The 25,755-nt window shown below is 41.7% G+C and overlaps 1 protein-coding gene across 7 annotated transcripts in view; it reads right to left on the reverse strand.

Moving 5' to 3' along the window:
* HPSE2 (heparanase 2 (inactive)) overlaps nt 1-25,755 on the reverse strand; it is a 716,285-nt gene that overhangs the window by 10,003 nt on the left and 680,527 nt on the right. For all 7 annotated transcript variants that reach the window (XR_009733773.1, XR_009733772.1, XR_009733771.1 and 4 more), the window contains exons 10-11: nt 19,575-19,720; nt 11,909-12,055 (exon numbers count right to left, since the gene is read on the reverse strand). Coding sequence is in view for 3 of the 7 variants with exons in the window: in XM_061403062.1 (XP_061259046.1) it covers nt 11,909-12,055; nt 19,575-19,720 (293 nt within the window). In the remaining 4 variants the exon portion in view is untranslated. The remainder of the gene's footprint in view (nt 1-11,908; nt 12,056-19,574; nt 19,721-25,755) is intronic.

Below are 25,755 nucleotides of genomic sequence, written 5' to 3' on the forward strand. Positions count from 1 at the left end.
GGGTCACAGGGAAGATGATTTCCTCCCAAGGGTGACCTATGTGCTTTTTGCTCTGCCTGAAATCTGGTAGACTGTCAAAAAGCCTGATGTGTCTTCCAGGCCCCTTTGAATGTGGCCTCCTCCACCCCAACCTTATCTGAGAGCCCCAGCTGGAAGAGGGGCACGTTTTTGGCAGCTTCTTTTCAGCATGCGACATCTCAGATTTATTCTCGGTGCTGCGGTCATTTCACCTGCTAAACTAATTGTTCTCTTTTTTAAAATTTTCAGTGGCACGTGGCTCAGTGCCTTATTGCCCAGGATAGTAGTTTAAATGAATTCTTGTCGAGTTCCACTCAGTCAGTCTCTATTCTCATGTGGCTGCTTGGACACTCCAGTCCCTTCCTCTGATGTTGTTAAAGAGAGGAGACTGAAAAATGGGGGTGAATGCTTCCTGTTCCCCTTACCCCTCAAAAAGCCCTCATCATATATGAAGTTCCTGGCCACTTGAACAGTTTAAGGTGGATACGATCACTCTCCCTAAGTCCTACTCTTTGAGAGCATATTGAAATGAGGAGTGTTGATCTAACTTCTTATATCGCTCAACAGGGAAAACACTCGGATTCCTTTATGCAAGCAGAGCTGAGGATTTTATAGGCAGGTTGTCAGGGATATAAGCTTTTCCTGTTGGCAGTTAGGTTTGGGAGTCATGATTTGAACTGTGTTCTATCCAAGTCTGTGTGATAATGGTCTAAACCATCATGGGATCCTACCATCTGCTTCTAGTGGTTCAAAATAACTTAGCACACTTGGCAGAGAAGATGAGAGCTTAGCTAAGGAATCTGGATTTATACTGATAGTGTTCATTTCCATCAGATGAGAGGGAGTCATCTGGGGGCACTTTGGGAAGAAAGTTTGATTTTGTGACCATCTCGGAGCTCCACATCTTAGGTATATCACACTCAAACCACGAGAGAAACCAGCTACAAAAACCATGGGGGCTTCCCAGGCGGCATAGGGGTAAAGAATCTGCTTTCCAAGCAGGAGAGTGAAAGTGAAGTTGCTCAGTTGTGTCCTGCGACCCTATGGACTGTAGCCCACCAGGCTCCTCTGTCCATGGAATTTTCCAGGCAAGAGTACTGGAGTGGGTTTCCATTTCCTTCTGCAGGGTATCTTCCTGACCCAGGGATCGAACCTGGGTCTCCTGCATTGCAGGCAGACGCTTACCATCTGGGCCACAAACACTTGAAGGAGATGTGGGTTCAATCACTGGGTTGGGAAGATCGCTTGGAGAAGGAAATGCCAACCCACTCCAGTATTCTTGCCTGGGAAATCCCATGGACAGAGGAGCCTGGCAGGCTATAGCTCATGGAGTCACAGAGAGTCGGACACAACTTAGTGACTAGACAACAACAACAGCAACACTGTAAAGGCTCGGCTTCTCAGATACCTATTCAAATACATTAAGCCAACGGGATAAATACCTCGGTTTTATCAGATTTTGACAGTGTTCCCTCAGTGCACATGAGGAGCACTGGCATACTCTTAAAAGGGAAAAATAAGATGTCTCAGGTGGCACAGGTTCTGCTCCAGGGCCCATAGACGTCAGCGTGCAAGGAGTGTGGTGATTCTGAGTCATTCTTGAGGTCACTGGGGAAGATGTAGGCTGCCAAGTGTTTGCTGGGGTTTGGTAACTGGTCCACAGCTTGGTGCTCCAGCCCCTTGTCTGGAATGAACCAGATCCTGTTGTGGACTCCTGATGCTTGGCAGCCAAAGAAATGCTGACTCAAGGCCCTGGCCCTGCTATAGGGATGAGGTAGCTTAGGACTTTTCAGTTCCTTGAGGCTTATCTTGGTCTGTCACCTAAACCAGAGCCTCTGGAAGATGAGGAGAAAGGAGAAGACAAGGACCTTTACTTTTCTGCCCACCAGAACTGCGTATGTATTCAGCTTCCCTGCCCCTCAGTGTAGAATCAACTGCTCGGAAACATGTTAGCTTTGCTCTGAAGTGCTCCTTCACCAGAATTTCATCTGGGTCATCCGGAACAGAGTGGAAATCTCTGCCTGCAACGAGGGTGCCCATGTGAGTGGAGCTGGGGTGGGGACACCACAGTATTGATGCTCAGCTATGCGGAGAGATTCCAGCTGCTAGGAATGATCTGGAAGAAAATGTGTTCTGGAGCTGAGAACAAATGAAATCTCTCAGAAAATAACAGTGAAGACGTTGGATTCCTAAGCATCTTGGTTTAAGATGTCAAGTCACTGTAAAATATAAAAGTGTTTTATAATCCTCTAATCTGTACAGTGATCTGTACACTACTAATCTGGGAGTTAAAACAAACAAACAGTAAAACGTTTGGGAGCCGTACACATCTTTCCACTTAGTCATAGAGAGAGCTCCCAGGGGCTCCTGGCATGTTCACACCTTTGGCAAAATGGCTTTGTGCCTGCATGAAGAATAGAATCTGGGTGAAATCAAAGATGCAAATCAGCTGGAATCTTGTTCCAGCATTTTTAAAGGGACAATAGTTCTCAACTTTGGCCACATATTTGAATTAACTTGGGAGCTTTAAAAAAATACTGGTGTCTGGGTCCCAGCCCAGAGACTTAGGTTTAATTGGTCTTGGGGACAGCTTGGGCACTGGGGTTTTTAAAACTCCCCAGGTAATTCAAAGTGCAGCCATGGCTGAGCAGCAGGAGCTGATGAAGAAACAGTGGGAATATGTTTGCAGCTGGGGCAGGGGTTGGCGGGGGGCAGAGAATCAAATAGCTTTCTAACCATTACATTCTGAATTTATTTTGAATAAACAGATCTTTTCTTACTCTTTTGGAGTACCATGTAAGAGGCCACATTTTAAAAACTAAAACAAAGATGTGAACTTTTCAAAGGCGAATTTCTTGTTGAATAGTCAGAAGTGGGCACTTTTGCTATTTCTGCAGAACTGCCTCATTGCATGCCTTCCCTGTAGTGAGTTCTCTGGTGGGATGAACGTGCTCCTCAGCATGGACCAGGGACGTGTGTGTGTGACTTTACAGCAGGAATTCAGGACCAAAGCCGATGGAGCATTTGCACAGATAACAAACTCTGCGTTTCTTCAGCACTGAAAAGAAAAACTGCTCTGATTGAAGGACAAAGTCTCTAAAGTCATGTAGATTTCTCTCCGGTCTTGGGCTGTGTCACAGAGAGCTCCACACAGACCAGGAGTGGCTCAAGCTCTCTTCAGGCAGAAGGAACTAAGGGGTTAAATATATCCGTCAGTACCCTCACTGTATTTTCCAGATATGTATATAATTATTTACTTAGGTAATTCTGTGTATGTTGGCTATAGTTGCTAACTCTTTAGGAGCCATCAAACACCCTCAAATGAGCACAAGGGTGAAAAGAATCCAAACTCCTCTAAGTTTTGATGAGTAAGCTTTCACTAAGTAAAATTTGGAAGGCGTATTTCTCTATATATTTACTTCTCTTTATTTTTCCTACAGACTGACCCTGAGGCTTACGTATATCATATGTATTTATATTTATACTTTCGCAGCATCTATTTCAGACCTTCTGAACTGGAACACTGCTTGGACTTTGCTGGTTAGAAGTATTACCTTTCTGTTCACTCATAACCATTTCATGGATCTCCCCAGTCCCAGGCATCTCTCTTCCCACTCTGTGCTCCCAGTCTCTGAGTCTCCTCTGTGCTCCCGAGGGCCTCTGAGTGGCCTTTCAGAAGAGCTACAGGTAACATGCTTCCATCTGTAACAGCAGGGCCTTTTCCTCCAGGAAACAGCAGTCTCTATCCTCTTTTCTTCCCCCCTGACATTTTAAAACTGACACCTGAAGCCCTGCAGAGGTTAACAGATTTCCTCACACACTCGCAGCTCCAACAGCACTATTGTTCCTCACATCTTACAGAACATCAAAGCAAATTCCAAATGCATTAAAGAAATGAATATAACAAATGAAACAAAAAAGAAACTACAGAAAGTAAAGCTATGTATTTTTCTGATTTCAGGAATATAAATAAACATATAAATGGAACAGAAGGAAGCACAAAGCAAAAGATAAATTTAACTATATAAAGAGGGAACACTTCTGCATGTCAAGATAATACCTTAAAAATGAAAGAGTTGGAAAAATAACAAAACGCTGAAGAAAATATTTTAACACATGGTAAACATGATTAGAAAAAATGTGCAAATCATTAATAAAATGGATAACAGCCCAATAGAAAAATAAATAAAGGGGATGTAGAAAATTCACAAGAGCAATAAAATACTAATAGACACAAAAATTTTAACTTCACTAATACTTAAAGAATACAACTTAAAATAGTACTATTCATTATGAAGTTAGAAAAGATTTTAGAATATTACTGTTCTGCATTGCTGAGGTAAACTGTAATAACAAAATATTCATATTTCCTACTTTTCAGACCTCTACAACTAAGCTTGTATGAGGTAAGAAAATTGAACGGTTAATTATAAGAGATAAGGTTCTATGCTGCTGCTGCTGCTGCTAAGTCACTTCAGTCGTGTCTGACTCTGTGCGACCCCAGAGACGGCAGCCCACCAGGCTCCCCCGTCCCTGGGATTCTCCAGGCAAGAACACTGGAGTGGGTTGCCATTTCCTCCTCCAATGCATGAAAGTGAAAAGTGAAAGTGAAGTTGCTCAGTCATGTCCGACTCTTAGCGACCCCATGGACTGCAGCCTACCAGGCTCCTCTGTCCATGGGATTTTCCAGGCAAGAGTAGGAATGGTTAAAAAGCTGAGAGACTTGAAGCCTAAGGGCAGACATATTGGAAAATTGTTATAAGGATAACATAGATTTCTTAATTTTTCTAAAGCAAGGGTAGAAATGGAAAGAAAATGCGCTTTGGCCACAAGTAAGGAGGATCTTTCCTATAATCAGACTTGACTAGTTCTAAAGTGGGCCAACTCATTTTCAACTCAATTCATGAGATGAAGAGTCTCATCAAGCACAAACTGACAGGCTTTTTGTCAGGGATGCTATAGAAGTACTCTCAGTACTTTCAGAATTCCCCTTTCTAAAGTCATCTTTTAATAACAGCAGAACTTTCATAGAATGGTTTATTTCAAGAAGAGACTAAATGATCCCAGACAAATGAAGATAATGGAAACCTGCAGGGAGTACATTTGGTTGACCAGTGTTCAAAATTTCCACCAACTAATATCTGCAGTCTAGTACTTAAACACTTAGACATCATGAGTCTGCTGAGATGTATGGAGTAATGGCCCTTCAGTCCCAGAAGACAGGTCTTTATGTTTTGTTTCTGAGTGAGAATTCTAAAAGGTAAGGTTTTCCCCAAAGCTCCTTTTGCCATATCTGTCCACGTCCCAAAATAAATGTGATGCTTCCTGTTAACTGTGGTGGGTCCGGCAGTGGCCAGTTCAGCCCTTAGGACTTTTATTACTAGCCAAACTCTGAATTTGGAGATGAAGTATCTTAATGTGGTCTGTTCCAGCAGGGACATGAGGATATTTTTAACGTCTTAGCACCTGGGAGTTACTTCAGTATTTTCAGAACCACTATGTTTGGCTAACATCAAATGACACCTCTCTAAAGGCATGCAGTTAGATGCCAATGTTTTCCTTTGATACAGGATTTAATGAGGGTGAAATCAAAGCAAAAGTTATATCCCAGAGAGATGAAAAAAATAGCAGTATGTAGAAAAAGGAAAAAAGTATGTTCATTTCTTTGCAGAATAGGCAAAAAGATTCTTGGTTCATAATAGGAGGCTTGAAGTTCTTTCAGTTAAAAATTATGGCAGCTGAAGGAGAGGCTCATGCAGGTATGAAATTTGATCATTTAATATGAAAATTATTAGCCTCAAAGCAGAAATATTCTGCACCTCTCTCATGGCACCACCCACAGTCTACTTCCTGTTAGTTTTTTGTGTCTAATAATAGAGCTGAACTTTAATCCCTTCCCCTCAAATGAACCTATTAAACAGCTCTCGAAGGTCAGGTGATGACGTGGCCTGGCATTAAGACAATCAAGAAATATCACATTAAACTTTACATTCAGACTTTCCCTCTAATTTGTCTACTTGGGTTTCCTTAGTTCTTATTAGTTATGGGACCACATTCATTAAGAATTTAGCCAGATTAGTTGCCACTGCAAGTTAGAGTGCTGAAGAGAAACAGTTTTGTGTGGCACAAGTAGGATCTCAATCAAGTTGATGAGTGGATGAGGATAGGTACCCTCATTTCCCTGGGAAGCCTCCTCTGACAGCTTCTTTCCCTCTGAGGAGGGGGTCCATTAGGTTTAGGGAGCTGGCAGTGTCTGTGTGCTCTGGGTCAGAATATAATATGCTGAGAGTGATTTTTAGAGACCTCAAATCAAACCAACTTACAGTCACTCCTGGTATTCAGTAATCTTTGTTTGAGAAGAGCATAGAAGAAACAGAAGGGAATTCTTCCATCTAGTTGAGAAAAAAATAGTTTTCACTAAAATTTTGTGACTTGGAAATGGAATCTTAAAAACAGCTCAGAGAAGAACTTTTGATGAGGATCTGAAGTTAGGATTTTTGAAGAAAAGTTAATGGAACTGGGATGAGTTAGCCTAAAGGAGAGAAAACTGATGGCTCACCAAACACTTTTCTAATCAACTCATAATGTATCATGAATACATATTATATTCGTAATTCTAAGATGGAATGACCTCAGTGTCATGACAGAGATTGGCTCTCAATGTATATGTATATATATTTGTATATTTATATACAAATATACATATTTGTAAATAGTGTATGTTTGCAATATCATTATAATTTTATACTACCTGACTTTTGGGGTAGTGCAGCATTGAATAAAGTCCAGTTGACGCAGGAGAACTGGACACTAGGCACTTTCTAGCTCTATCAGTTACTAGCTGTGTCACTCTTCAATAAGTCACTTAGGGCCCTAAAATTCCATTTCTTCAACCCTAAAATGCTTCTTGATGCTGTTTATTATCTATAAAGTCCCAGTCACAGGCACAGCTGGCCCCAGTGTTCTTATAAAATTAAATGTTCAGACAGGATTGAAACTGTGGGCACTCCTTTCCTAGGGGTCTTTAGACATAGGGCATCTTCTGGTCCAGATGTCCTAGTCACAGACAGGGGGCAGGGGAGTGAACCAGACCGCCTCAAAATGTTAGCCCACCACAGGTTTCTTAGCATCAGTGTGTCAGAATAAAAGATCCAGCATGATGAAAGTTGTTTCCTTCTTTTCCAGTTTTTGGATCATTCTCCCTCCAAATGGAACTGAATATGACACATAGGGAAAAATGCTGGGATCTGACCAAACCTGCTCCTGGTTTGACTTTCCCCTACAAAGTGAGTCCTCCTGTTTTGTTTTGTTTTTTAATTAATTTACTTTTTAATTGAAGGATAATTGCTTTACAGAATTGTGTTGGTTTCTGCCAAACATCAACATGAATCAGCCATAGGTATACATATGTCCCCTTCCTCTTGAAACTCCCTCCCACCTCCCACCCCATCCTACTTCCCCTAGGTTGTTACAGAGTCCTGGTTTGAGTCCTCCTGTTTTTTGATACAACTTGCCTTCTTTGGCCCAACTTTATGTTGCCTTCCTGTTTGTTGAAAGACATTAGAGATATTTATGTCTTGGGAGAGATGATTCCCTAGAGGATGATGTTCATTGATTTGTGATCACATGAGGCATTGGGCAGATTCCCTAGTGGATGGGAGAGCTGCACCAAAGTTGCTGTTAGACTCACCTAGAGGGGGAACTATTACCGTCTTAGGTGTGAATGGCTAGTCCTTCTTTCAGAAAGATGAGAAAGCAGTGAAAACGGCAGGGGAAGGACCTGCAGCTGGAGATTTTTTGGAAAGGAACTGGTCTGGTATTACCACCACTTTCTCTTACAGCATCGTTTCTTTGTGTGGCCTTCTGATGGCTTGAAGAAGCTACTCTCCTGGTGACCGTAGAGACTGTAGGCTCCAAAAGTGAAGTGGGAGTTGAGGGGAGGGGATGTAAGAGAATAATAGAATCTTAGAGTTTGATGGGAAGCAGTGATCTTTCACCTCAACCTCCCACTGAGTAAGGAATCTTAAAGCACCCCTGAGATGGCCATGTTGCTCATTCTTTGATTAATAGTCTACCTCCTAAGGAAGCCTGTCCTGTCCCCAGTTAAACCAGGCAAGCCTTTGAAAAATGAGCTCATTTTGTGGTGAGCTCTTTCTCTTTTAAATTGTAGTCCCTGGTTTTCTGTCATTTTAGAGGATCCTAAGCCAAATCTGTTTCCTTTCACTTAGAAGTCCTTTGAATATCCAAAGAAAGTCCTCACAAGTTACCTTATTTTTCTTGTCTAAATCAAATCTCCCCATTTTCTTCAGGCCATCCCTGAAGAATATATACTCCAGACACAGAACACCCTTCTCTGATCCACATTGCAGTTTTCTAAGTTTCCCTGCTTCTATCCCATAGGGTACAGGGCACTCACTTTTTGTCTGGTCCCTCGAGTGAGAACAATCTCTTACCTAAAGAGTTGAGATTTGAGTGGTGGGTCTCTTGACTAGTTTGCTCACTGAGATGAGAAACAGGAACCTTCGCTGAGGACCTGGATGCCTGGACTAGGCCTTTTGAGTGGCCTCAGGCTGTTACCTATAGAATACCTGACGACCCAGTGCCCCAAGTTCACATGCCACTACCCTTTAAAGACCTGAACTATTTCCAGCCTTGATGGCAATTCCAAGAGAAGGAGAATTACCCCATGTTCTCTACTAATTGAAAAAGTTTGCCAGTATCTCCCTGCTCCTAAAGCCCCAGGCCAAAAGGCCCCACTGGTAGCCTGACTAGCACACTGCTTTGCTTTATATCCTCTTCCTGGTTGCTACCGACAGGAGCAGCTACAGGTTCCCAGAGCTTTCCATCCCTGCTCTGAACTAACATGGCTTCAGGCGACAGCAGGAATTAGCAGGCGAAGAACACAGAATCTGGCCCCAGAGGCTTATAAAACAGAGAAGGAGACACCAAAGGCTGAAGTCGCTTCCTAGCATTTTCTTTCATCCTTTCCTGCAGAGTTCACTGCACTGAAATGGCACCTTTCCTGTGAGACCCGCATCCCAGAACCACTGAGGGCTCCCGCTCTTACTAGCAGTTACTGAGCGGGACAGTGGGACGTGGGCACTGAGCGGGTACACGGCAGTCCCTGTCTGGCAGCCTGCAGTCAGAGATGGCGCAGCATGTTCTCTCAAGAATGAGAGAGGCATTAAATGAGCAGTAGCTCACAGGAAGAGGAACCTGCTTGGAGAGTGAAGGGCCCAAAGTTCCATAGTGAAGCAGTGGCAAGATTAGGGCTGGATTCCAGTTCTGTAGACTTTCAATTTCAAACTCTCTTTAATACAATATAGGTAAAATCATATGTGAGTGTCTGTGGGTATATATATATCTGTATGCATGGAAGTGTGAAGTTTTTATTTGTAGAAGGCTTCATTTCACCCATATGCTCTAACTTGATTCTCACAATAACCTTGTCTGACAGGTGAGCAAACTGAGGTCACACAGGTAAATGGTAGCAGCTGGATTTATAGCCAGACTTCCTGGTTCCAGCTCCCTCTTCTTCCAATTGCGTGACATTGCTATTTAATTTCAGTTGGTGTTACCAAATTCCTCTTCAGGACCCTTGTGGAATGAAATTCTCTTTTTGCTGTCCCTCTCTGACAATCTAATAAAGCCATTACATAGCTCCTCAACAATATGATGGCAAGGTGAGGTACAAGACAGTGTAACTGGGAATGCAGCATATCAGTAGCCACTGAGAGTCACTTCAGTCACTTTAAAGACAGAAGCAGGACAGAAGCCAGGATGTGGGCAGTTCAAACATCAGAGCTGTAATCCTGGAGGCAGGAATGTAGAGTTGGGCAAACAGGGTTAGAGGTTTGTGCCCTTGGGTGATGGAGAAACAAGCTCATAAAATGATGCTGCCTGCCACCATTTCTGCATGTTTCATGGTTTTGCACTGATGCAAGTCTTATCATTTCTTTTTATCATAATCTTAACAAATGTCTTATCCACATATTATCTTAAAAATCTAAGAAGATGCCGCTTTTGAAGAACATCCTTAGAGCAGTTATTTTCTCTTCATCCCCAACTGGCTAGAGGTCTGAGGTGAGGAAAAGGAAGGCAGTGAGTATTTACTGAGCATTTACTATGTGTCACGAAATTTATATAGAAGAATTCATTTGCTCCTCTCCACAGAAAAAATTTTACAGCTCAAGAAACTGAGGCTCACAGAGATCAAGTAACTTGTCTCAGGACATACAGCTAGCATGTATGTCCTTGGTAGAGCAGGGATTGACCCCTTAGCCTGTTAGACTAAGGCCTTTGGTTAGTTTCTTCCATGCGGTACACGTGGTCTTCTGGACACAGGGCAGGCTCAGCTCCCAATTATCTTGGGTTCTAAAGGACCCTGAACTATCACAATCACTGTTTGGAGTCACCTCTCTGCCGGATGTGACTTTGCAGATCATGACTGAATGGCAGTGCAAAACTTAAGCACACAGGCCTCAGAAGATCAGACCAGGACGAGCACTTTAGAGCTGGAAGGGACTTCACCATATATATAATGAATTTTGCAGATGAGAAAACTGAGGCCTGAGGATTAGGACTAAAGGATTTGCCCAGGTTATTTAGTGAACCAGAACAGCGTCTTGGGCCTAGAATGAAGACCAGAAACTCAGCATGCCAATCGTGAACTACTGGGAAATGGAGAGAGGGGATGAAATACTCGAGAGTTCTGCTGGGATAGGTAAGCTTGAGAGTAATGGACATGCAGCCAGAAAAAAGAGCCAGTCTGTGAACCGAGACTGCAAATAACAAACGCAGGCTGGGCTAAAGAGACCCAGTAAGTGACTTCCCAGATTGTGTTTTGTTCCCATCGCATACAGTTGGAAACCAAATGCAAGCCACCAAGGTTGCAGTGAAATGGTGAACAATTACAGCGCAAATAGTTGTGGGCAGCTGTGGGAGTTCAAGCCACCTGCTCCAAGTTTACAGCTTTGTTAAACTTGGTAAACATTAAAAGTGGAATGGGAGCACTCCCGGTCTGTACAGCACTCATGTCCTTCCTGGGAGGCCTCCCTCCAGGATGGGGTGGCCCAGAGCTGCCTTCTGTTGGTAGAGGTCAGTGCTGCCAGAGTCTCTAGATGAGACTGAGGGCAGTAGCGAGTGTCACAGAATCATATAATTACAGAGTTTGAAGAGACTACAGAGCTCCCAGAATAGATAAGGAAATAGTTCCAGAGAGGAGAAGTGCCCAGAGTTATAAAGTTGGGGCAGAACTGACTTTTATTTTTTCTTACAGTATTTTATTTCTTTCTCCAGGTTTTTATTCACATTTATTTTTTATTAAATTAAAAATTAATCCAAATTAATCCCAAATTAAATCTTTTAGTTAAATCCAAATTTTCAATTTATTAGAACTGACTCTTGATCTCTGAACTTCTGATTTTTGTCCAGTGCTCTGTCCTTTAGAGGTGCTCTACCTCACAAGGTTTGTAGATGTTGACAAATTGTTACGGTAGAATAGAACGCTCCCCTGGAAGGGACGTGGTTCTTAACTACCACGTTTCTGGTTGTTAGATGACTGGGGGCACTATTAGCATCTAGTGGGTAAGGACCAAGGATTCTAAATAGCTTGAAATGTGATCATCTGGCATAATGCAGAGTCCTCTAGTCCAGATACCAAGAATGCCCTTGTTGAGATATATTTAGTCCATCATTTGAGTTTATTGTTGGGGACCCCAAGCCTAGAGGGGCTGGGAAGGGCTTGTCTAGGGTGCTAAAGGGAGTAAGCCATCCCTGAGTGAATGAATGAGCAGCAACCTTGGTGCCCTCAGCAAAGCGGCCATCCAACTCCCTCCACACCCAGTTCCTACTGCACTCCCTCCTAAGCTGTTTCTGGGCTGGCACTTACTTGGACTTCAGGCCCTCCTGTCCATAGGGCTGCAGCAGATACTGGTGCACGAGCTTGTCCCTGAGAGTCCCGGCCAGTTTGATTTTCTTTCTTGATCGGTGCAAGTTGATGATAAAAAGTGTAATGGACCCTCGCACATAGTTGTGGCTGGTATCCAGAGAGAGAGGGAAAGATGGAAAGTGGTCTGTTAGACGCTTCTAAATCATTTATGGGCTGCACAGAACAGGAGCACCCCAGGAAAGGGCATTTACTTCATGGTTCTTGGCCATCCTGGACTTTGAAAGACAGAAAGGCCTTCTTACTGTGGTTTCCTGCAAAGAAGATACCCACTTCCCACCATATGCCTTTTGTTTTTGCTTAAATATATTACAATGATTTTAGAAAACAAAGTATCTTTTTCTGAATATGGAAGGCTGACCGGGGAAAAAAAAGGCAAAATACAGAGAAACACAGAGAAGGAAAAGAAAAGTCCCCCATAATCCAAGTGTTTTAAGATATGATAACATTTTGGTTGACAACCTTCCAGTATTTTTAGTTTAATAATTTGACAAATATTTACTGAGTTCTTTGACACATACATATATATTTCTCAGTTTTTACATAATTGGGATCACATTGTTAGCATTTTTTTTTTTAAGTTCATGAACATCTTCAACATGCTGCCATGTTATTGTATTATATATTCTTCTACTTATACAAGAATGCTAAGTTCTTCATTCGTAGAAATTTATTTAACTAGCCTCCTCCTTTGGGGACATAGTTGTTTTTAATTTTTTTGCTATTATAAATTATGTGATGAAGGACTTTATTTACATAAACTTTTTGGACATCATGATTATTTCAGATAAAGTGCCGGAAGTTGTAAACACTAAGTCACAGGGGATGCAGTGCATGATTCCTCATCAAATCTGCTGCTTCATTCTCAGCGGGGCTCCTCCCTGTGGGAAGATTTTTTTGTCCCTGCTCTGTTGAGCCTAGAGTGATCACATGGCTGGTGTTGGTCAATGCAATGTGGGTGGACATGTTAAAACCTCTGGGCCGAGGCTTTAGTAAGCAGTCCATATTTTGCCACGTCTCTTTCCCCTCTGCCAGAAGTCTGCCAATGTTCTTGATTAAGGCTGCTCTATTGATCTGGAATGAGGATGATATGGAGCAGAGCTACAGCTGAGCCGTGACAGATGAGTAGTGTGAAAGAGAAATACATTTTCTTAGTGAAAGCCATGGAGATTTGCAGTTCCTTCGTTATCACGGTATAACCTCGCCTATCCTGACATTTTGATAATACTGATATTATCTAGAAAGCTTGCATCAATTTGCTCTGATCACCTATGCGTGAGAGCACCCATTTCCACATATCCCTAAGAACATCAGATATTAATAATAACCTTTTAAAAGGTTACAGTTTAAGGTTTAAACTATCACTTCCCAAACCCAAGAGGTGATAATTGGATTTCAATGTTGTATTAATTTGTATTTTTAAAAAATTCACACTGAGGCACAGTATTTTTCTTATTGGCCTCTTTGCCATTTCATTTCTTCCTTTGTGAACTGACTGTTCATGCCCTTTACCTGTTTTTCTACTGATTTTTTAAAACTATTTATTTATTAAAGATAGTGATCCTTTGTTTTCAGGTATATTGCAAAATTTCCCCCAGTTTTCTTTGACTAATTCCGTCTGTTTACATTGTACTCTGATGTACAAAAATTAAAAACGTTTAGGTAGTCAAATTTATTAACCTTTTTGATTTCTACTTTTGCTGTTGTATCTACTCCATGATTATAAAACTATTCACTGTTTCGGAATCCTTCTAAACCAGTACAGGACATTCAGAAACCTGAGAGAACTACATGCTTGTACGCAACAGCCTTTAGCATTGTCAACAAGATTGCAATGATTTCCTTCTCTCTTGTAGGAAAAAGGACTTTGTTTCTAAGGGGTCCCTTAGGGCCCCCTCTGGATGGGTTAATGAGAGAAAGTAGAAAAAATGGCCTGGTCCTGCCTTCAAAGGAGGAGTTCCAAGAAACTCCAAGTCAACTGAGCCCAGAGGAAAATATCATTCTCTGCAGAAAGAGCACACCTCAGCCTCTGAGTCACTCATGTATGCCTCTAAAGGTGCTAATTAAGAGTTGAGTGACCAACAGCTGCTACTGCTGCTGCTAAGTCGCTTCAGTCGTGTCCGACTCTGTGTGACCCCATAGACGGCAGCCCACCAGGCTCCCCCGTCCCCGAGATTCACCAGGCAAGAACACTGGAGTGGGTTGCCATTTCCTTCTCCAATGCATGAAAGTGAAAAGTGAAAGTGAAGTCGCTTAGTCATGTCCAACTCTTAGTGACACCATGGACTGCAGCCCACCAGGCTCCTCCGTCCATGGGAATTTTCCAGGCAAGAGTACTGGAGTGGGTTGCCATTGCCTTCTCCTGACCAACAGCAGGTTAACACAATAACTTAGATTTTAAAAAATACGGTTTCCAGGGCTCATTCCGTTATTTAATCCATTTGTGATTGTGTCTGAGACTTGATATTTTTAAAAAATCTCAGTATATTTGGCAGATGAGTTTGGTTTGGGAACTACTTGCCTAGGGTAATCTGTTAAGATTATGTGATTAATTCCCAGTGTATATCCTTTTGGCTGTGTGTCTGATGATTTTTCTTGCATCTGTAGGAGGGTACGTTATTGCATTCAAGGCTTTTTGGATGCCTGCACTGATATTCTGAAAAATTATTAAGTGATAAATTATTAAATGACCCTTCTATTTAGTCCTTTCTCCTCTGGTCCTTCTTCTCAAACCCCTGAAGCATGTGAACCAACTTTTGGAGCTAAATTAGTTCAATCAGAAGACAATGCCAATTTATTTTGAGTGGACTTGTGTCATCAGAGATCTGAAGAAAGATGCTGCTAGCTGATGTCAGCATTTACCATTATTGAAAGTGAAAGTCACATTGTATCCAACTCTTTGGGACCCCATGGACTACACAGTCCATGGAATTCTCCAGGCCAGAATACTGGAGTGGGTAGCCTTTCCCTTCTCCAGGGGATCTTCCCAACCCAGGAATCAAATCCAGGTCTCCCACATTGCAGGCAGATTCTTTACCAGCTGAGCCACGAGGGAAGCCCAAGAACACTGGAGTGCGTAGCCTATCCCTTCGCCAGCGGATCTTCCTGACCCAGGAATTGAACCAGGGTCTCCTGAATTGCAGGTGGGTTCTTTACCAACTGAACTATCAGGGAAGCTGGTACCATCATCATTAAAAAAACACCAACTATTTCCATTGGTGGGCTTTAAGTTGTGTGCAAAACTGAAGAAGACACCATTAACTACAGGTACTCTAGGCTTCAAAGTGTGAGCAAAAATAGGCAAGCGAGGGTACCAATTTTCACAGACTGTGGTAAACTCTTCTGCTAACTATCATCAGACAGCCTTCTCAAAGGCCAGCAGCCCAGGAGGAGAGAGCTGCGTGCTTGCGTTTATGAGTTTCTCCTCTGCAGAGTTAGGGCAGAATGAGCCTTTGGAGACCGCAGAGGAGAAGGGCAGGATGTGGGGAAGTGGTGGGTGGGAGGGAGACCTGAAATCACAGCATTGCTTCAGGGAAAGCTATCTTTTCAAGCTGCTTGGCAGTGGTCTGATTTCCATTTCCATAGTTCCCTGGGGGAGACAAACCAGCACTGAAAACCAGCTAGGACACCAACTTGCGGAGGCTCCCATAGGGCTCATGGAGCCTCCTCAGGGAGGGCCTGACACTGAAGACCCCCCTGTCAGTCCTTTTTGCTGCTTGGCTGGTGGGCAAGGACGTTAAGCAGAGGCCTTTTGGCTGTGAAGACACATTCTTGGCTGGGGAATGCAGCACCAACCTGAAAGTACTATGTTGAGAATCCAGATTCCTGAAGAATGTCCATTCTCTGCCGACAGAAAAATAATCTTGAAGGAGTGTCTGCTTGCTAAGAAAATGGGGTCTTATCGAAGGTGTGGCCTGGAGGCAACTGCTGACCTTCTGATGTCGTCAAGTCCAGGTGGCTTTTGGTTCTCCTAGTTAATGCCCCTTTCTATCTGGTAGAACATCTATCTTGCTCCATTGTCTCACTCACAGTGAGACTTTTTCACTAGCAGGAAAGGCCTGTATCTGGAGTTCATCTTTCCGGCTGTTCTTTTGCGGGCTGACATCTCTGTGTTGCCATGGGAGGAGGAGGAAGTGAGTCAGGATGGGGGCTGGAATTGGAATATCATGGATATTAGAGGTGAGGGGTGTCATACTGGGAGGTGCCTCTTGACTTATAGATGAAAAACAGTCCCTATTCTAGAAATACTTCCAGTGAAGCTGGGAGACTAGGAAAGGGAAGGGAGGACGATGCTTTGAAATCCATGTCCATTTCCAGTGAAAGTCTACGTATTTGAAAACTGGGTTGGTCCATTTTCTCCAAATCTAATTCAAAGTTTTTGGGTTCGGTAACAGTCAGGCCATGTTTTGCCAAACATCTTTTTCCCAATTTCAAAGCCCCTGTGTATTTTAAGGGAAATTTAATCCACATGTTTTTGATTCATTTACACTTAACTCATCAAAATATTGTTTTGTAAGAGCCATTTGATGTCCAAGAAGCCTCAGGAACCTTTTTATGAGTCTTTAAAAAAACTTCTTCTGAAAAACAGGAAGTTGTGCTTTGCCAACAATAAACAAACTTGAACCCCAAAAGACTCAATTTTTCTTCAGTGTCCACCAGGCTCCAACTGGTTCTAAACTTGGCTGAAGATCTCAGCTCCTCCCCAGATACATACATTGTGTTAGCAGAATGGTTTATAAAAAGACTGTTTCCTAGTCAAAACCTGTTTGTTCTCTGAATAAGAAGCCTTAGGGTGAGAACTGCTGTGCTGCCAGGTCCTAATTTGTTGGCTCTAGAACAGAAAGCAGAAAAGCACCTGCTAGTGTGGCTATGAGTATCTGACTCAGTTATCCTAAATCAGTCATAAAAGACAGTGCTTTACTGGGTCAGAAACGACCCACAATGTACGAGATGCCATGAGAAGCAGTGAGGTATTCAAGCAGAGGTTCATGACTGTCAGGGAGACTATTAAGGGAATTTCTATGTTATACAGGACAACAGGCCAAAGATCTCTAAGGGTTCTTTCCAAATATAAAATTCTTTATATTATTCATGTTGCTATTTGTATATACATGTGATACTGTAGAACCTTTAGAATTTAATACAATTACACTAATGCAAATAATTGGCAAGAGGCTTGGCACATAGCAAATGTTCAACATATACTTTAGTGCAGGAGCTATTTTAAAAGACCTTTTTTTGGGTTATACTATCAATAAACTTATACTTTCTCATCAATCCCCTGTTTTGACCAAGGATATGTACTTTTTGACTGGTCAAGACTGAACAGCATGAAGCTAACATGCTCACTCTGGGATGTTTTTGTGACCTTGGTCTCTCTGGCTACAAATAAACCAAGTGGATCAGGAGTGCTTCCTGATACTACTGTGGAGGGTGAGGGGGCTCAGGTAGGGAATATGGCTTCCTACAGAGAAGGGGCAGAGACACTTCATCCTTGTGCGCATCTGTCTACGGCACTGGACACCTGCTGACATGGAGGAGATCTGCAGACTCAGCCAGCTCATCCTTAGCTAGCGCAGTGTGTCTCCTGGGGGCTTTCTTCTCTAACAAGAACAAAAAGACCTTCACCCCAGTAATCTAAGGTCATCGGTGACACAGATTAGTAAAGTTGTTTCTTTTGTTTTTCTTTTTTAATAGGGAGGAGGGATGGAACTGGCAGAAGCACAGTTTCCCCCGAGAGATTCTGGAATGACTTCCCATAGAAAGTACCGGAGATCTGGTGATGGAGAAAGGATATTGAATACAATGAATGATTTTATGCTGGTGAATGCAAAATTCTTAAGCACTCCACCAAATCCCTTTCTTCTGGCCAATGTGGTGACCGCAAAGGGAAAGGGAGCTAGAAGTATAAAGCATCAGCGATGCCCTGATGGCCTGTTTCTGCATTCATTCATAAAACATTCACTGACACCTTCCTCAGACCAGTCACTCTGTGGGACGCCAATAATACAAAAATGCATGAAGCACTGGCCCTGAGTGCATGGTATATTCAGAATATCAGTGACAACTTCCCACAAGAATGTCAAAGAGCATCAGGATGAACACTGGGATGAAGCCAAGTGAGGAGACCTCTCTGAGGACCCCCGAAATTCTGCTAAGCCCATGGCTTGGCTACTGACATTTTCTCCTGAGTCCGCAGAGCCATAGTATAAAGGGCACTGACTGATATGCTTCCCAAAAGAGACAAAAGGTACCAAGAGAACTTTTCCTCTCTTGAAGCTGGGAGTCCACTTTTTGGGTGGTTACCTCAAGGCCAGGGTGGAGACAAAGAACACAATGTTTCCTTGTATGTTGATCAGATAACTCCAACCAAGGCCATAAAGCAGTCACTCTCTGTCAGCTGTTGGATTGAGCTTCCTGTTGAGCAAAAGGGACGTTGAAAGCCTCTGGCCTCTGCCCAATCCAGCCTCCTCTCATCCACAATAGGCACTTGTATCTGTAGACAAGACAACTGGCCCCTGGCCCCCTTGTGCTCAGAGTGATTCTTTGAAAAATCTTATCAGGATAAATTAATTGGCATGGCTTCTCTGTCATCAGGGAAGGGAAGGGGTATCTGTTGTAACCTGACCGCGGGGACTCTTTGTGCTCACCACTGCCGGTGATCGGCCCTGATAGGCTCACTGGAATGAAGGTCTGGCTGGAGGCACTTGCTTCCTTCTTCCTCACTCCCAGTCCACACAAGGTTTCTCTGCCTTAAGAGAAAGGGTTCTTATTTCCAGGGCTGCCTACTCTGCTCCTTAAATTGGAAGCGATGTAAGAAAGCCATATTTGGTCAGGTGGGTTTTGCTTCAGGCTCTGTTTTAAGTTTCTACCTTATGATCCTCATGTTTTAAAATATTTTATCTGCTAAACTTTATGTACTAATTATGTTTCCTACTTCTTAAAAGACAACCCCAATAACCTCAGCTTCAGATGAAAAAGAGGATAACCATCCCCGTTACTGTGCTTATCATTCAAGGTTTGGCTCCCTAAAAAAAGGAAGCCTAGATTTATTTTATTTAACCGTCTAACCTTTAAAATAGCTGAAATGGTTTTCAAAATACTGAAATGGCTGTAAAGCTGACATGTCTAGCTTTGGGCACTCCCAGCTTGGGATGTACTGGTACATGGTTAGGTTTCTAGTGGTACAGCTCTCCAACATGCATCTTAGAAAACTAGGCTTATTTCCTCTAGCTCTGCTGGTATATCTTAGGAACAGATTTTATATCTCTACTTTTGGTTCAGGCGTAGGCACACAAATAAGCCTCCTGGGCATTACATCAACTGGCTGAGAGAAAATGCTCAATAAAAATTTGTTGGATGAAGAAGTAAATAAAAATGGCATGTATCTTTATGAACATTTTATGAATAATTCCTCTAAGTGTGAGAAAGGGGTTTTACTTGGAGAAAAAACTGTTTATCAGAAATCATTTGAAACTTGCAAAGAGTGGGTCTAGTGAAATCAGAAGCAGTTTTCAGTGTCCTGAAGGGGTCCAGTGTAGTACAAAGTTCTCAGACCGGCCTAAAAATTCTCAGGGGTGGTCTCTGTGCCGTCTCTCTGAACACTTACTTGTGGTGGTTCGTGCAGTGAGCATAAATCCTTAGTTTGTCCCGGATCACTCGGCCTGGCCGGGGCTTCCGCTGGAGCCCAGCCACATGCACGGCCAGGACTTTGGGGCCGATCAGGCGCTTGTAAAGGAGAGAGAGCCAGTAGTCCTGAAGGGAACAGAGAAACAGAGTCAGAGAGCGACATATACTCAGGTGTTCTGAGTAAACATGCAAACACAAAGGCCAGAAAGCACTTCATACCAGGAGTACAGGGAATCAGGACAGGAAGGCTCTAACCCTGTAAGCAAGGTCAGCACAACGAAGCACTCGGCTTCAGTTCATATGAAATGGGCACTATCTAAAGAGGCCTTTGGAACCGACCAAATGAGGAAATGCCCATGGGGCAAACCCAGAGTGGCACACAAAGCAAATGAATCAGTTTTTCACATATAAAAGAACAACCAGCTAGGGCCTTGAATTTTCAACTTTCTTTCCCTATGACTTTTACCTTTGGCACAGACGATAAAGAATCTGCCTGCCACGCAGGAGACCTGGGTTTGATTCCTGGATCGGGAAGATCCCCTAGAGAAGGGAATGGCAACCCACTCCAGTATTCCTGCCTAGAGAATCCCATGGACAGAGGAGCCTGATGGGCTACAGTCCATGGGGTCACAAAGAGTCAGACAAGACTACTGAGCAACTAACACACAAATGTTACTTTCATACTGGTTTATGACTTCTGTTTAATTATAGAATGTAAGGTTTCCAATCTTTTAGGATTGTCACCAATATGAGAATCCAAAATGTCATCTTCCAAATATTGTCACTAAAGACGTTTCTGTGGTGGGAGGAGGATGAAGCTCCATCAGACAGGAGACCAGAGTCCTGAAGTGAAGCGAAGTGAAAGTCGCTCAGTCATATCCGACTCTTTGCGATCCCATGGACTATACAGTCCATGGAGTTCTCCAGGCCAGAATACTGGAGTGGGTAGCCTTTCCCTTCTCCAGGGGATCTTCCCAATCCAGGGATCGAACCCAGGTCTCCCACATTGCAGGTGGATTCTTTACCAGCTGAGCCACAAGGGAAGCCCAAGAATACTGGAGTGGGTAGCCTATCCCTTCTCCAGCAGATCTTCCTGACCCAGGAATTGAACTGGGGTCTCCTGCACTGCAGGTGGATTCTTTACCAACTGAGCTATCAGGAAAGCCCAGAGTCCTAATTCCAGAGTCAAAAATGCAAACAGAAGAATGCAAACCATGGTGCTAATTCTTGGTCATCCTAAATAAATCTAAACTAAAAAGTTTAGTTCTTTTAACCACTCCAGGGTCCATTTGTAACTGATTAATAAATACTGAATCTGCAATCCACACATGTATTTGAACTTACAAAAGCCTATTTACTGCCACCTTAATTTCTACTGTTGCTATTATCATGTTTTATTGTTATATTTGACACACAACATATTTTGTATTTGTTTTGTATTTGCTTTTAAATCCTACTATGGGGTAATGACTTAAGTGTTTATAACTCATCACATAAACAGGGCCTCCTAGTTTGTTTAGGAGCTTCCTCCTTCCCCGCCAATTCTGGAGTTCAGTGGACATCCTATTGAGTGCAGGCATGCTATTCAAGATCTTAAAGACATCAACTTTGTTTTCTGAGCCTTCATCTTTTCAGTCAGAGCCTCTTAATAATCTCCCCCCCTCCAACTTTTGTAGTCATTTATAACATCAGGTGCTTAAAAAGTTCTAGTGAACTGCATAAATCTGAATAAAGTCTCAAAGCTCCTTTGTCACCAGAATAGCTCCAGATTTTCCCTGAGCACTAACCCCTGACCAAATATTTACCTTATTTAACTTTAAGTGCCCTTAGGATGGCAGTTAGATATGGTTTCCTTATATTTAAAATGGCAAATACGTCATCATTGTCAATCATGCAGATGAAAAGAAAAGCTCATTGGTCCAATTTGCTCTTACTTGACTATAATTTGGTTTGAAGCAACCTCTGTGAAGTTATTATCATAGTCACAATATTTCCAATGGGATGTCTATGTTTTTCTCAATGATTTGTAACACAACTTTAAATATTAGTGGAAGAATCCTTTGGAATATTTATAAAACAAATATTCTGTACAAGTTTGTAGTTTGCTTTTTATCGCTTTTTATGATGTTTATGACATGGAGAATTAAAACAAATTATAGAAAAACATATCAATCTTTTTCTTTTGATTTTTTCCTTTTCTTTTATTCTTAGAAAGTCCTTCCTCACACAAGGATCAGATCAATCTTCACTGACACTTTTTCTAGTTCTTTTTATTTTACCATTTAAAAATTTAACCTTTTAACTCACTGAGAAAATACTTTGGTGCATGGTAATGACTCTATTGGGTTTCCCTGGTGGCTCAGAGGTTAAAGCATCTGCCTGCAATGTGGGAGACCTGGGTTCGATCCCTGGGTTGGGAAGATCCCCTGTAGAAGGAAATGGCAACCCACTCCAGTATTCTTGCCTGGAGAATCCCATGGATGTAGGAACCTGGTAGGCTACAGTGCATGGGGTTGCAAAGAGTTGGGCGTGACTATTATTGACTAAATAATTTACTAGTTGTAGCATCATATAGTAAATAATCTATCCCTAAACTCACCTTTACCACAAACTAAATTTTATATGCATGAAATATGTATGTGTATTATATAATATACATTACCATATTTGTTATAATATGCCATATATACTATATTTTAATATATATTATAGATACATTATGCTATATGCTGCTGCTGCTGAGTTGCTTCAGACTCAGTGTGACCCCATAGATGGCAGCCCAACAGGCTCCCCCGTCCCTGGGATTCTCCAGGCAAGAACACTGGAGTGGGTTGCCATTTCCTCCTCCAATGCATGAAAATGAAAAGTGAAAGTGAAGTCGCTCAGTTGTGTCCAACTCTTCATGACCCCTGATTATTACACTGTTATAATATTGCATATAATAGTATATATATAGTATATACAGATATATATACTGATACATGATACACATACTAATATACAATACATTATGATATATAATATAAATGATACAAATATAATATGTGTATTATATAACACATTATAAAATCTCATGCTATATAGAATACATATATAAATATATATAAGGACTTCCCAGGTCTCAGGGGTAAAGAATCCACCTGCCAATGCAGGAAATGCAGGAGATGTGGTTTGATCCCTGGGTTGGGAAGATCCCTTGGGGGAAGAAATGGCAACTGACTTCAGTATTCTTGCCTGGAAAATCCCATGGGCAGAGGAGCCTGACTGGCTATAGTTCATGGGGTTGCAAAGAGTCAGACACGACTGAGTGACTGAGCACACACACACAAATATATACATAAATACATGCAGATATATTTTATGATATGTATATCATGATACATATATTTATGAGAACTATTATATATATTATATAATAAATCCATTTTACATGGATTTTTCTATTTTTTCTTCCACTGAACTCTCCATTTAAAAAATATCAGTTTCATATCATTTTCATAATAATTAGCATTTTAATCTGCAGATTCAAGTTTACTGCATTATAATTTTTCCTTTTCTTTCAAACGTTCCTTAAGTAAATTCTGAAAGTTTTTTGTTTGTAGTGGTTATTGTTGCAGAGAAGTTTGAAGTGAGCACAAATTTTATTCTGTGTTTGGTTAGCCTCCTTGTTTTCTATCTCTTGTGTCCCGTCAGGATGCTTATAGGAGTCACGTTTTATTCTTGACATTGGAACTTTTACCAGGAATGTGCCAATGTGAGTTTCTGCATTAATTTGCCTGTATTTGGGGACTACTTTTAATTGGAAAGACAAGACCTTTCTTCAATCTGTGAGAATTTTCTTTAAATATAGCTTCAAATTCTTATGTATCTGCTTTCCATATACAAGAGCATATATGTAACTTAATGACAATTCTGAAGCACATGAGAACCCATCACCCTTCTTAAAAGCTACCAGAATACCCACACTCTTGCATCTAGTTATGTGAGTCTTCCTTTTCTCATTTTTGTTTTTTGCTGTCTTGCCTCATAGTTTAATCTCTCTATTTGCACCTGAGCAATATATTATTTAATTTGTTAGTTTTATAAAAATGGTATCACATGATATGTGATTTTCTGTGACTTACTTTTGTGATGTAACATTAGGCCCTGATTCATTCAGGTAGTACCCATACTAAGAGTTTGTGCACGCTAAGTAGCTTCCGTGGTGTCCAACTCTTTGTGACCCTATGGACAATATCCCAACAGGCTCCTCTGTCCATGGGATTCTCCAGGCAAGAATACTGGAGTGAGTTGCCATGCCCTCCTCCAGGGGGTCTTGCCCACGCAGGGATCAATCTTGTGCTTCTTATGTCTCCTGCATCGGTAGGCAGATTCTTCACCATTAGCATCACCCGGGAAGCCCACTTAGTATTCCTTTTCAATATTGTATGATACTCCACTGTGTAAAAATACTACAGTTTATTTATCCATTCTTCCAATAGATATTTGAGTTGTGTTCTGCCTTTTCTATTTGAACATTATTGTTTCTGTTTCCAAAAGACCCAGGTGAAGAAATCTGGAGAAGCTTTACTTACTCCAACTGTGCTTGTAAAGCAGCAGCAGCCTCATCACCTGGGTGCTTCTTAGAAATGAAATCCATGGACTTTATCATGGATGTACCGAATCAGAATGTCCAGGGGTGAGGCCCCCAAGTTGTGTAGCCTTCTAGGTGATTCAGATGCTTGATAAGGTTAGAGAAGCACTGTTCTACAGTACAAACCGAAGAGAGGAATTGCTGGATTACATGCAGGTATACAAATATTCAGGCTTACAGGATAATGCCAAGTTATTTTCCAAAGTGATTCCAATTATTCCAACTTACACGTCCTCCAGCAGTGTCTGTGTGAGTTCCCTGTGATCCACAGCCTTGCTAACACCTGTTATTTTCAGACCTTTAATTTTTACCAATCCAGTGGGCATAAAATATCCATTTCTTTTTGTATGTTGTTTAAGAAATCCTTATTCATGTCTAGTTCATAAAGATATTTTACGTTTTCTTTTAAAACTTTTAGAGTTTCTTCTTTCATAGTGAAGTCTTTAATCAGTCTAGATTCCCGGGGGGAATCTAGGATTTGGGCTGGTAAGTCAGTTGATAGTAGGTTAAAAGCCAAAGTGAACATCAAATTTGCACCTTTTCTTAGCTCTCTGCACTGTTTGCAGACTCCTTTCTCACCCTCATTCTACTCTCAGGTCCCTATCTATCCAACCTTTTTTAAAAAAAACTTCCCTTTCCCTCTCTCACTGTCCTTATTTCTCCCTCATGTAAACCAGCAGAATCAAATTGTACTTCCTTCCTCCCTCCCTTTCTCTTCTTTCTTTTATTTTGCTACAAATGTGTCATTTATATAATCACAAATAAAATTAAACAAATGGAATAATTCCTGAATATCTCTAAAGGAAATGACATGAAAAGTGAAGAAAAAATCTTTATGCATAGGGTGCGCACACACACACACACACACACACACACATATATATCTAATAACAAAAACAACAAAAAGACATTGCATGAAAGATGGAATATAAACAGAACTTTTCAAACAATAAGAATCATAAAGAAGGAAAGCAAATATATTAGATTTTCACGTCAACAAGAAAGAAAATCCAAAGCAAGGACTGCATTGCAATTTTCAAGGGACAAAGAGAGACTGGACAGACATTCTTTAAGTGTATCAGGCATGAGGAGAGGTTGAAGAAAAACAGTGGCCATTTATTAGTTTGAGGGGGAAAACAAATAACAGATGACACTAGAACGACAGAGGTTTTAAATCTTTTCTTTTTCTTCAGTATTTGTCAAAAAGTCAATTGTGGTCTGAGAGCTAGAAAATGCAGTATATAGAGTAAGTTGAACCAAAATAAATGGGAAAAGAGAAAGAAACTGACGGAAGGCTGCAGAATTTACTGGATTAATCACTGAACCATCTGTTCCTTGAGGTCTAAGACTACTTACCCATTCCTAAAGCCCATGCCTAGTAGAATGCCTGACTTACAGGAGGTGCTTGAATTCAGTTATGGACTGGGTACTATGTTTAAGGCTCCATACTAGGCAGTAGGAATATAGTGGTGGATAAGACAAATTCAGTTCCTGCCAACATGAAGTTTATAATATTAGCAAGAAAAAT

This window comes from Bos javanicus, chromosome 26 (genome assembly GCF_032452875.1).
Source record: "Bos javanicus breed banteng chromosome 26, ARS-OSU_banteng_1.0, whole genome shotgun sequence".
Taxonomy (NCBI): domain Eukaryota; kingdom Metazoa; phylum Chordata; class Mammalia; order Artiodactyla; family Bovidae; genus Bos; species Bos javanicus.